At 41.1% G+C, this 13,740-nt stretch overlaps 1 protein-coding gene across 5 annotated transcripts in view; it reads right to left on the bottom strand.

Moving 5' to 3' along the window:
• The window catches only part of cdk14 (cyclin dependent kinase 14), a 177,086-nt gene that overhangs the window by 49,467 nt on the left and 113,879 nt on the right, over positions 1 to 13,740 (bottom strand). For 4 of the 5 annotated variants that reach the window (XM_068736160.1, XM_068736162.1, XM_068736163.1 and 1 more), the window contains 4 exons: positions 13,353 to 13,416; positions 9,968 to 9,982; positions 7,277 to 7,325; positions 1,636 to 1,775 (listed from right to left, as the gene is read on the bottom strand). In XM_068736160.1, the coding sequence (XP_068592261.1) occupies positions 1,636 to 1,775; positions 7,277 to 7,325; positions 9,968 to 9,982; positions 13,353 to 13,416 (268 nt within the window). The remainder of the gene's footprint in view (positions 1 to 1,635; positions 1,776 to 7,276; positions 7,326 to 9,967; positions 9,983 to 13,352; positions 13,417 to 13,740) is intronic. The other variant, XM_068736161.1, reaches the window with a different exon arrangement.

Raw genomic sequence — 13,740 nt, 5'->3', positions numbered from 1 at the left:
TACTATTACTGCTACCATTACTACTTTTGTTGCATTATTATTCATATACTATATCCACGACTGCTGTTATTATTAGTAGTCGTTATTTTCCATCATCATTCTCTCATTATAGGAATAATTTGTGTCATATGCATTGAATGTGTTGTAACTCTGTTATGTTGTTCATTCTGTACACATGACATCTATCACACTTCTGTTCATCCTGATAGACGGATCCCTCCTCTGTTGCTCTCTCTGACTTTTTGGGGCTTCCTGTACCGATGTGAGGGTCCTGGAACAGAGGATGTCGCATTGTGTACAGATTGTGAAGCCCTCTGAGGGAAATTTGTGATTTGTGATTTTGGGCTATACAAAATAAATTGAATTGAATTGAACTTTATAGATGGTGAACTGACAAACAACGGTGCATAGTCCAGGAACAAATAGAGTTGATTTTAATATATAGAGTTAACTGTGACCATACTGAGAACAAACATGCTCCATTACCATCTGCTTCTAAAGTGAATATGTATTGAAAGCTAAGACGTGTTTCTGAGGTTTACCGAGTGCCTCAGTGAGTTCCAGACGATAGAAAATCAAACTGAGCACGTATCTGCGGCCAGCAGAGGTCCAGCCGGGCTTACTGTCCCTACGGCATCCACATAATAACAGAGGCTTTCTCTGAGTGAACAAAAACAACCCGGGGTTGTTGCTCACCACCTTTTTTACAAAGACAGAGAGAGAGTAGAGCAGGAGGATACTGTAAGAGAGGAGCAGAGGGGAAAACTAAACAGAGACGGAGTCAAAGCCATAGAGAGACAGAGAGCGTTCTGACTGTCAAGGTAACTGTTATTTTAAGAAAGCTAACAAGATCTTCTGCACAATTATAGATATTGTTTGACTTTTACTGGATGTAATTAAATGGTATGACTACCAGTGAGCAGTTGTTATTTCTTTTAGCTTAGTTTCAATTTAAAGAACATGAATAAATAAATCACCTACATTTATAAGACAACTAAATGCACAGCAAGTTTTCTGGAAGGCTGCACAAAATGTAATAATTTTGTGCACAATAACACACAATGATAAAAATCATCAAACTAAATCACATTATTAACTCTTTTTCACAATACTACACTATGCTGCAGTACTACTACTATATGTAATCATTCTGTCAGCCGCCTCCATGTGAGCTACAACTAGTTTTTAGCCTATATTTGTTTACAATTTGGCAAAGTTGCACCTTTTAAAAGTATGCTGAATTAGCAATTATCAGCTCCTGTTTGCAGTCCATGCAAACCAGCATGGATGTACAGACAACTATCACTGGATTACTTTGATACTGCGGAAAACGTCCAAACAAGCTCTGGCGTGATAAGGAGCGTCTTTGTTTCTGAGCAGATTTATGGACATTTATTCACAATGATTTCAAAGTGTTGTATGAGGACACATTTTATTAACACCATCATGCACCTGTCCCTTTGACCTCATGTAAATTCTTTGCCTCACCTCTCTCCCTCCTACCCACAATACAATTCTCTGCTGCCCCCCTGGGGAGGTGCGGCAAGAATAAAAGAATAAAATGCGCTTATGATGCACTACTTCAAGTAAAGTCCTGACAGCACAGACAGCTGGTGTACATGTTGTGTTACGTACTGTCCTGCAGCTCACAGAGCCGTGGAGGAAGGTTGCTGAAGTACTCGTGGTTCAGCGCCGCCTGGGCTGACAGCCGGTTCTTTGGGAAGCACTGGAGGAACCTGGAAGCCAACTCCTCGGCATGGTCCACGTAGCCCAACCTGACACACACAAACACACATGATCAGAAACATACAAACACAAACACACACACAGTATATACAGATACATCATTAGAAAACAACTGCTTCTACTTCATCCAGATGAAGCCTAGAGTTACCTATCATACCATTCATTCATCCCTCTGAGAAAGAAACACATTTCCTCCAAGTCACAGAGCTGCTGACAACAAAAAACAAGTCTCTTAATTATGCTGAAGGTTTGCTGACTCAAGAGGAAAAACACTTCTTAGACACGCACGTACGCAAGAGAGCACACACACACACACACACACATGCTTACACCTTGCTCCTTTGAGCTCGCCTCACACATGGCGACTGGGTCACCGTGAGAAACACAAAGTGTTCATTAAAGCCGTAGCTTTGTGAACGTGTGTGTGTGTGTGTGTGTGTGTGTGTGTGTGTGCTTGTGCATGTCAGCGAGTGTCTGAGTGTGCGTTCGTACTGGGAGTCACTGAACTCCTGAACCATCCCTGCATCGCAGCGCCGACGGGGAGAAAGAGATTGAAAATAAACGAAGAGCAACAAATTCAGTCAGTAATTAGGCATCGACTGCATTAAATAAACATGATGTTATTCGGCGCAGCTCGCCAGCCCCGCCGCTCGCAGTGCTCAGAGTGCCTCTCATGTTCTGCAAGCTTCACATGGTCGGCTCCCTAGTCAAGCACTCTGACAGCCACTCCCATGGCTCTCAATGGGGATCTCAGCTCGACTTATCAGCAGAGAGACAGAGGGAGGATAAATCTCTGTTCGACTCGTCAACGCCACTCAGCAAAGAGGCAGAGATAAAGTTAATGAAGTCCATCAGGGCCTCCTCTTGCCTCTGTCTCATACAGATGGATCATCCAGTGTAATTCCACTGCAAAGTTGAAAGACAAACTAGTCTATGTGGGAAACTATACTGATGGAAAAAGGTCTCCTACATCACTGTTTTAATGATATGGGCTTTTAAGGCCAATGCTGATGCTGGATCTTCAGTTTGAAGCAGTTGAGAGATAGTGCAGCTATTCAATATTTTCGAAGCTGCACCAGTATGAATTAAAATGACAGTGAGAGGATCTTGTTAGAACTTACCCTTTGCTAAGCCCCACCCCCCCACCCCCGCTGCTACTCCGCCGAGCTGTCAGAGCTACCACACTGTCACTAACTGCACTCCCTGAAGAAATGTTATGTAACTTTTTGAAAAGAAGTGATTTCAGAGAGAAGCAGAATGTGTTTGAAGGGTGTATCCAGGATATCAACATGAAAACAGGTTAAACAGATAAGGATAGAAGCTAAAGTGTAAAAATGAACCACCACATCACCTGGTGGTCGAGACAGAAGACGATGTAATTAAGGACCAACATCTTTTCCGATAAAGCCGAGTAGGTTTTTGTGAACTTTGACTTATTTTTGTTAGTTACTTAACTTACTTACAAACATATTTATTTTAACCAAAGCCACAATGTTTTCCTAAATCTAACCATGTGTGTATTTGCCCAAACCTGACCAAGTAGTTTTGAATGAATTCACAAAGTTAACAACATGTTTAAAACTGTGACCATAGTGGAGCGTCACAGTTTGAGGTGTCGGGCTATCCAGTGCATTAAAAAGTGACGGGCTTATGTGGCTCTATGCAGGAATATAACACTAGAAGACATTAAGAGACAAAACAATGCATTGAGTGTCTAAAATGGAAGGGGTCGTCTTCTGGGGAGCATGAATGTGCCCAGTACTTTGTATGTCTATTCGATTTTAATTCTTCAGTAAAATAAATGTTGGCACAGGAGAAAAGATAAGCAGGCCGAATCAACATTTTTCATCTTCTTGGGACCATCAATATGGAGACCGTCCAGTGTGTGTTGGTTGGTTGACTGGTTGAAGCCAAAACATAGGTAGGGAGGGGCTGAAAATAAGGACTCAAAAGTCATCCATCTGTCTTGTTGGCGTCTCCCCAACTTTATGAAAATGAAATGCTGTAGAACCCCCTAAACCTTTATCACTATTGGGGTATAAAATATTCTCCTTATATCCAATGAAACCCCCAGAATCCATATTTACTCTTTAACAGTGAATTTAACTTGACAAAGGATTTACTTTGTAGATTCTCTGCAGGCACCAGGACAAACAGGTAGATGTGTTTAGGTGTGAAATCACCTGGATACGAGCATGCTGGTGTCGATGTACAATAGGTGCACATTCCTTCATGCTATTGCTGTCAGCTAGGCCGAGTGACTAAGTGCACATCTGTGGTGAGATCGATTGTATCTCCTAAAACTATCAAACGGCTCCAGGTGATGGCACATTCACAGCAGAGAGAAGCATTCCTTCTTCAGCGGTGCATGGCGAATGCTTTTCCATGGTAATCTATCGGAAAACTGCACCAAGGACCTGGGAGCAGAGATGGGCAGGATTTATATTACTTGTCTTTGAAATACGTATTTCAATTACTTTTGAGTATTTTGTAATATGTATTTGATAAGGCCGATAAAAAAAATCTAACGTTATTTGTAACAAAATACTTTAGAGTGGAGTCATTTTGTATTCAAAATACTCAAAATACTTTCTCCACGAATCAAAAAACAGTTTACGAGTTCAGTCTTCAGATTTTCAAGTTCAACGGATTGTCTGTCAAGGTAAACATTTGATCTGAGTGTGACAAATGTCAACTAGCTTGATTTAATTAATTAATAAAATTTATGTCTGGGTCTGGCTACATAGCCTATTGTATATACATGGTGATGGTTATAATATCAAGCTAGCGATCGATGCTAACATGCTAATTATGCTAGCATGCTGTCTAGGCTAGTGCATAGCCAGTGTTTAGCAAGTTAACTTATCAGTGGAGTAGCTAGCTATAGGAAGAGGGAGATTGGGAGCTTGCATGTTCATGATAACCTTATCAACAGACGTCTGACCATCTAATCTTGCACTGTATTACAAGTGATGCTGTATCTTCTCAATGTGAATGTCATAATGCCATATCAATTACTGGCAGATAATATAGTTCACAGTTAGCCAGGCTATGACAGTAGATGTCCATTTGTTAAAAATAACTAAAAAACATTAAATATCCAATTTATTTTATTTAAAAGGCATATTATGAAAGTATTCTTAGTTTTATTATTTCATACATTCTACAGTTGGCCAGGTGGACAACATGTCTCAGTACAGTAATTTATTTAGGCTTTTTCCTGTGTACAACTGGTTTTAATTCTATATTTTGCTTTTATAGTATACATAGGCCTAATGTGTGATGCTATTCATATGTGATGCATATTTTCTTGTTGATACAAAGCCAAAGTTTATGGGCTGTTAAGTCATATTAATATATATATATATATATATATATATATATATATATATATATATATATATATACATTACATATATATATATATATATATATATATATATATATATATATATATATATATATATATATATATATAGAGAGAGAGAGAGAGAGAGAGAGAGAGAGAGAGAGAGAGAGAGAGAGAGAGAGAGAGAGAGAGAGAGAGAGAAAAAAAATGGAAAATCCAGAAAAAAGTATTTCCTATATTTTAAATACAAAATACATGAATCATATGTTACATTTTCTGGCACCAGTATTTTATATTTTATTTTAATACATTTATTTGAGGAGTATTTTGTATTTTGTATCAAAATACATTTTGATGTATTTTTGCCTATCTCTGCCCGGGAAAGACGAGAAACAGGAACCCCCCCCCCCCCCACACACACACACACACACACACCACCACCACAGCAGAAAGTGGCAGTCCAGTGTCTTTGTGGAGCAAAGCTGCAGCAGGAGCTGTTTTTGGAAGACAGCCTTTTTGTCTTTTATCTGCAGACATGCTATGAAGACCTTTCACCACGTCTGACTCATTTAACGACGAGGGTGTTGTGAAGGCAACTTGGAAATGTACACGGGCAAACAGGCCTTAGCACGCAACTTCATAGTGGTCACATTCTACATATAGCGGTAGTCCACCGATGTGGGTTATTGAAAGCAGATATCAACATGTTTGATCATAGTCAGTGTTTTCAAATGTATCAAGTGTTGATGCATAAAGTATTGATGTGATTGTGTCTTTGCTGCTCAGTGAGAACAAAGCTGTTACAGATACGTGTGTTTTACGTAACAAGAATGTGGTTAGGGTTTCGTTAGGTTCAGGCACAAACTCGGTTCTGTTTAGGGGAAAGATCATGGTCACATGGTCACTATAATAAACACCTGGTTAAGGTTACTCATCAAAGTTCAGAAGCACATCAAAAAGCTGCATCAATCACTCACATTGTTTCAGCTGAATGAGGAAAAACAGCACAGAGAGACAAAAATGGCTGACAGAGAGCAGAAACCAGAGAGCAGGAGAGGGTGAGCCAACTCTCAGGGCAGAGACAAAGTGAGTGTCTAGGTTCATATCAAATCCATCGCTCCCTGGCCTGTGATAAAAGGCAGCAGAGAGGAAGTGATGGTCATTAACATTCCACCTCACTTTCTTTCCTCACATTTTTATTTCCTCCTGGACGAGAGAAAGGGCCAGGAGACTGGGAGGGGGGAAATCCACCTGACTATACTTTGCTTTTTACAAGTCATCTAATGTTTTCAATAGACTTCTTTAAATGCTGGATGCACAATAATGAATAATCTCCATCCATTCTCTATTCCCAAATGTTAGAAATTGGAGCTGCAAAGTTTTTATATGACAGCTGATGTAATATTCATAAAATATACAAAACAAACAATCGTACCGGTTAAATCATTACATTTTTCCATAACTCCGGAGTACCAGAAAGCTGCTCTCTTTCTGTGTGCAGCATGTAACCCAAAATCTCAGGAATTAAAAATGCAACACAACATAAGATTCAGCTTCATACAGAGATGTCATTTTTGGCACATCGTGTTCACAAATGTGTGTTGTAATTGGGAACGTAGGCACAGGTGGGATTAAGGACACAGATTATTATAAATCACACGAGGAACACAGGTATGAGGTGTCCTGGGTGATGAGGGCTCCAGTCAGCAGGGATGGATCCTCGCTGAAGCAGCTACACTTTGTGATTCCAGCTGATTAGACAACTGGAGTTTTACATAGATCACTCGCGTGGTGCTGCTTTAAAACCGCCTGTGGAAAAAGAGACAAACTCCCCTTTGCCCTCTGCGGCCTCCCCTCCAGATGTATGCCTGGGGCACACAGTGGCACACATCTGGGACCAGCCCCCGACAGTGCCACCACGACCTCTTCCTGCCATATGCGTCTGTTGTCCCAGAGCGGAATCACACACACACACATGCTGCAGGAAGGGAGAAGGCTAGAGGGAGAGCATGTGAGCTGCAAAGACTGTGTAAAGAGTGTGTTCATTACCCATGGGAGTTTGCCTCTAAAGACAGGAACGAGGGTAATTGTGTCAGCTACAACACCCCATGACATAACACTACTCTAATACATGCACACACACACACACACACTAAACTCGTATTTGAGCGGTTCACTTACTTATTCCAAGCTTGTCTGAGCTTCTTAGCGCTGTACACTGTAAAGCGGTCTGCAATGAGAAGAGGACAGCAAACAAATAATCAAGTAATTTGTCATCACATTAACGTTACACACATGCTGATCTGTTTGATACAGCGGCACATCAACCCTAACCTCATTATCTGAAAAAAAAAATCTGTCAATTCAATGTTGCATTGGTTTGTGCCTTATCACATACCATAAATCTCAAAAACCCTTATCATTTACTGAGTTAAGTGTCTTCCTTGCAATTGGCCTGTTTTTCCAATCAGTGTTAATTATCAAAATGAAACTCAAAATTGACTGTGAGATATAAAAATACCAGGACATTCTACTATATTCTGCAGTTTGTAAGCCAGCAAGCGTTTCAGCCTATTCTGACCCACAATCCTTTAACCAGCAGATATATGAGCAAGAATGTCAAAGTTCAAGGTGCCATGTTATGACGAAGTAGTGTGTCCCAATTGAATGCACACTGCATGTAACTCGTACTTTGTAAGGGCAGTTCCATATATAATGCAGTGAATGCTTGTTAGTGATGGACATTTATTTGGTTGGAAGCAGTGTGTGTACTGTGTATCATCACTATATGAAAATCATGGTGTTTTTTTATACGAATAAATTAGTAAATCCTGCATAAAACGTCAACCTTAAATTAACAAAAAATATTATAGTCCATTTTAGTCGCACAAACTGGTTGATACAAAAAAGGACTAAAACGATATGGTGACGAGTCTGTCCATAGACGGACTGTGGTAGTTCCTGCTACAGTAGGAGTCTCCGGGACCTCATTTTACCATGATGACACTCACACATACTCACAAGGTGAAAACAATACCGGCGGCGCTGTCACTTACAATTGTCACTACAATTACTGCCTCACACCAGTCAAGTTGCAGTTTACGTCCACGTCTGTCCAAAATGTCTCATCTTAGTAGACATTTGTGTGAAACTGTAACAATTAGCATATTAATTATTGATTATGAGCCAAAATGTGTTTTGTGAGGTCACAGTTTGACATTTGACCCCCAAAGTTTGATCAGTTTGTGCCAAATTTGAAGAAATCCCCTACAGGCGTTCCTGAGAATGAACCAGACGGACGGACAACCTGAAAACATGATGCCTCAGGCAACGGCTGTCTGTAGTCCACCTCCCACACTGCCAGCCTAATCCTACCAGCCAGCCACCCAACCGTCTCTCAGTTCCAGTCATCCAGTTCAGTGCCAGGGCTGGTCTGAACTGGCCACCGCTTCCTGGATGCCAGAGGTGAAGTAAACAGAGGGACGGTGTGGAGCTGAGAGGAACATGATGGGCATGGGTTTGTAGATATATCAGGTCATCTTTGCTTTTTGCAATAGTGACGGTTAATGTTTAAAATGACTGTTTGGACACTATTTAATTACTGTTAATTTCTAGAAGGATTATCTTTAAATATGACTATTAAACACCAGGCAAATCGCTTCAAGTGTTGCTTGTAGATATGATTAATCATCTCCAAATTAAGGAGTGGCTCCTCTCAATGAGTAATACTGTATGAACTATGTACTTCTGCTCCACAGCCAGATCACAATAAATTGTCACACTTTTGATATGAGTTTGGTAAGACAACTATGTTTAATATGCTGTGAGTGTGTTAGGCTCTGCACTCTTCTCTCAATCTCAGCCAAAGCTGCCATGTGGACACACAGGCGGGCTGAGCTGCCAACTGACCGGCCACCACTCAAGCTAGCCAGCCACCCAGCGAGGTAGTCCACCTCCCAACACTGCCAGCCTAATCCTACCAGCCAGCCACCCAACTGTCAGCAAGCCAACAGTGGGTCCAGTCATCCAGTTCAGTGCCAGGGCTGGTCTGAACTGGCCACCGCTTCCTGGAAGCCAGAGGTGAAGTGAACAGAGGGACGGTGTGGAGCTGAGAGGAAGATGATCGGCATGGGTTTGCAGATATTGCAGGTCATCTCTTCTTTTTGTAATAATGATGATTATTGTTTAAAATATCTCTTTGGACACTATTTAATTATTGTTAACTTCAGCTGCACAGAGGCATCCTTGCAGATCAATCCAGATTAGTTTCTGCCATTTGGAAACCATCATTAAAACGTATGTACTATGTATGTTGTATTGTATTTGAATGAATACGTTTTCATATTCATAGATAAAACTAAAAACCAATGTTGAAGATTTTTTATATGAAATTCATATTTTCTTGAATTTACATTTCAATGTGACATTTAAATACAACATGTAGTGGTCATATGAATGTATTTTAGAGCAGTTATACCATTTGATATCATCAATCATAAAACATGAACTTCTTTTGGGTGCTGGTAAAACTAAATATATTCCATTTTCAAGGTCTCTGAAACTGCCTTCTGTCCATTTGTCAATGCCTGCAGGGGTTCTCAGATGATAAACACGTAGGACTTAGAAGATGCACAGTGGTGCAGTGGTTAGCACTGTTGCCTCATAACAAGAGGGCTCTGGGTTGTTTGCATTGGGTTTCTCCCTCACACAGTGTCCAATGACATGCAGGTTAGGTGGATGGTTTGATGGATGGATGATGGATGGGCAAATACACGGACAGAAGGATGGATGGATGGGCAAATACACGGACAGAAGGATGGATGGATGGACGGGTAATGAAGGGATTGATGGATAGATTTTGAATTTACTTACTTGAACCATGAACACCTGTAAAGCAATTTGAATATCAGAATTGAATTTTTGCAAAGAAACAAATTATGTAACTATTATGACAGTCTGCAGATTATTTTATAATCTCTGATCATGTCTGCGTTGATGATGATATTGATACCGTGAGGGTCCTGGGAGTGAGGATGAGGCATGCGTATAGAAGTTGCATTGTTCATTATTTTTCCATCTGGCTTAGAAGAAATCCTACTATACATGACTTTCAAAGCAGTCAGATCGCACTGCTGTTCACACTACACAACTTGCTGTCTTGAAGTGTTTGTGGTTTTCACACTCCATGACTGACTTGACTTTCACCACGACAAGTGACACAGTCATAGTAGTGCTTGCTGATGTTGTCGTCCCCCCCGTCCCCCCCTCACACATGCTCACATAATAGCCTGTTGCCACACGTCATTATAATTTCCCCAATCTTGATCAGTCACTGTGTAATATGTTATGTTTGTTCATGCAAACGCCCAACTCCCTAGGTGCAATAACAGCACAGCTCACACAGGTCGGCTACAGATGAGGAGACCCCTCAGCCCTGTGTCCCTGCTCTCATTGGCTGTAGCTCCCTGACAAGCTCTCAGATGTTTAACATGCTAGATACATGGAATGTATCTGCGGGCACCATCAAGACTCTCAGCTCACGTCTTTGGACGGTTCGCACATGGCGCTCGAGTGTCAACGTGCGAGAGCACACGTGGATTTGCCTCCGATCTGGGGATTTTGTCTGGGAGCTCCAGAATCTGTCTGGGAGCAGAGAATCAGGGCTGAAGTTGTGTAGTGTGAACCAGGCATTAGTCCATTCTGGGCTGCTGTAGAAACATGGCAGAGTAACATGGAGGACCCGCTCCTATGTAGATATAACCATTCCAAGCTAACGACAACACAACAGTTATTATTTTTTACGTGATCATACACTAAAGAAATCATATGCATTATTAACATTATATTCCCCAGAATGCAGTTTAAAGTCTGACCTGATAGGTGGGGAGCTAGAGCATAACATATGACTGGAAACAGGCAAGTATCTGTGGAACCTTTCCATAACCGCAAAACATGTGAAAAATAAGCGGCGCCTCCACTCTGAGGTCCAACCACACAGTCCTGTCTGAGATCCAACCTCAAGAGCAACGTTTGGGAGGAGATATACTAGAGAGAATGTGATGAATCATAACCAGCGGAGTGGTGCAGTCACTGTGTTTTGGAAAAGTGTGCAGATAACAGTCAGCTCAGAGGAGCTCAGTGATATGGAAACAGGAAAGGCTTTCCACACTGACGCAATACTGCCATCTGCTGCCCACTGCAGCCTCTGGAATGTAGTGGATCCGTCAGACTGGACATGAAATAAACTGTGGTCTTATCTTCTCAGACACATCAATACATATTAGGATAGTAGAACATTGCAAATAACTTGGATTTACCAGGTTACCAGTTTATTATCATTTTATATTAGCCCAAACTCAAGGCCAACAACCTTTTTCTTTTAATATTCCGTTTTGACTGAAACGTCTATCTATTGGAACTCTGACATTGGAACAAGTGAACATCCTGTCATGTCCTGTGCCCACTAGCTCCATTAATAAATGAAGAGGAAGATAAACAGATAAAAATGCATTTTTACATTTTAGTCACATGTGGACAGTGGACATGTGAGGTAAAACAGGAAGCGGAACTATTTATTGTGTGTTACACACAGAGCTGACCCCTCTAAAAACCTTTATTTTAATGAAATGTGTTAGGACACAAAAGGAATATTCTGCAGACTTTAAAAAAAACTTGAAGGATAAATGAAATATGCTGAACTATAATTCACATAATTTTAATAATAAAAGAACAAAGATATTTTGCTTTGGTTTTAAATAAAAAAGAAAAATATATATATCTCACATCGCATCACTGATACATATTTAAAGCCCTGCATCCTCTTTGTCTTCCTGTGTTTGTTGAAAGTGCAGCCATGACAGCATCAGATGTGCAGACATCACATGAACAGATGCAATGCTTGGAGGCTAGAACCAGGCAAAGCTGTCCATGTGTGTGTGTGTGTGTGTCTGTGGCTCAGACAGCTGTTCACAGTGTGTGAGAGGCAAACAAGAGCCGACCGTCACCATGGCCACAGGATGAGAGAGTGCATTTGGATGTGTTGTGTGTGCGCGTGACCACGAGAGTCACCCCAGTTGGTCACTAATTGGCCACTGGAGATGGGAGGGGGCGACACGCAGCTCTGTGATGCCCAGCCACCCCACACCATCACTCCGACCCTCTTAACGTCCGTCTTCGCTTGTCCCCTCTCCTCCATTCCTTCTCTCTCTCCCTCCATCAGCTAACACTAATCTGCAGTCCCTCTATTCATGTTCCCTCTAAAAAGCCCTAATGAGCTCCCAGAGGGCATGGCTGCCCTGGCAGAGCTGCCACCCCCATGCCAAGCCTCCTCCTGCTGCTGCTGCATTTATGGAGTACAGTGAGCTTTTGGTCCACTGTCCCATTGGTTCATTTTGATGTGTCCCTGGTAGGTCATTGGCCAGTGGTAGGCAACCTTAGGCATACATATAGCTCAACCAGTGGCACACTAGCAATACATCTTCAAGGGAATGATTATGCCTCTGTGCTAGTGACAGCAGGACGGAATTATATTTTAGGGTTGTCCGTCTGTCCGTCCATTCTTGTGAACGCGACAAAGAACGCCAAATTCTTCAAATTTGGCACAATCGCCGACCTGGACTAAAGGATGAGCTGATTGGATTTTGGTGGTCAAATGTCAAAGGTTACCATGGGCCACCCAATATACAGATGTCTAATGGGATAAATGATGAAGTGATGACATTTTGGACAGACGTGGGTTTAAACTGACACTGATTCTAGTTTGGAAACAGTGGCCTCTCATCTGCACACCAAATGACCTTCTTCACAGTTATTGGAGCAACCTGTTATTTATGGTAGTTTAATAGATAATGACATTACCTTTCAGGTTTAAACAAATATAATTTGGTTCTTCGACCCAGATTTGGTCATATGCTACTCTTATACATCTTATTCTTACAAGACAATCCCAAAAAAAATTAGCCTAGTATTAGCCTGTTAAGTAAAGAATGTCTCTAACACAGAATGATAGAAAAAGCTTACGCTTTAGCAAAAAAACCACTTTATCATACAGATATTTGTAACACATGCTAACTATTCAGTATATTCAATGTCCAATTAAAAAAGGGCTTCATGCTAACCCTTTGGCCAACACCATGTTCTCTATTTTGGGGTTAAGTGTGTCGTTGAGTATGATCAGTTCAGTGAGGGTAACAGAAGGTACTGACTGTATTCACTGTGTGTGACGCTGTGAGTTACTTTATGTCATGAAAGGTCTCACCTGGTTTGAAGTGAGGCAAAGAGTTAACTCCAGGCCAGGTATCCTCAGATGGGGTACCGAGGACCTGAAACACACACCGAGGATTGAGATGAGAACAAATAAATACACTTTGAGATTAGCTCCAGCACTTTTTAAATACATAAACCCCAGTTTACCATCTTCTATGTGGATTTCTGGGTAACATTTAACGGGGCAGTTAGCACGAGAAGCTAACACATTAGACAGATCATACAGAAAGAATAGTGATGATGTCAGTACTCACAAAACCCTACAAATATAAAAAAAACTATAAATGATTAACTCTTAATACAAAGCTTTTGTGAGTGGTTGATGTCTATCAGAAGGTTGTCAGAGAAGCAATAGGTAACAAGTGTACATGATGCATTAT

This window comes from Cebidichthys violaceus, unplaced genomic scaffold (genome assembly GCF_023349555.1).
Source record: "Cebidichthys violaceus isolate CVI_PGR_0920_01 unplaced genomic scaffold, fCebVio1.0.p SCAF_7, whole genome shotgun sequence".
Taxonomy (NCBI): domain Eukaryota; kingdom Metazoa; phylum Chordata; class Actinopteri; order Perciformes; family Stichaeidae; genus Cebidichthys; species Cebidichthys violaceus.
This window is presented reverse-complemented; position numbering and strand designations above follow the sequence as displayed.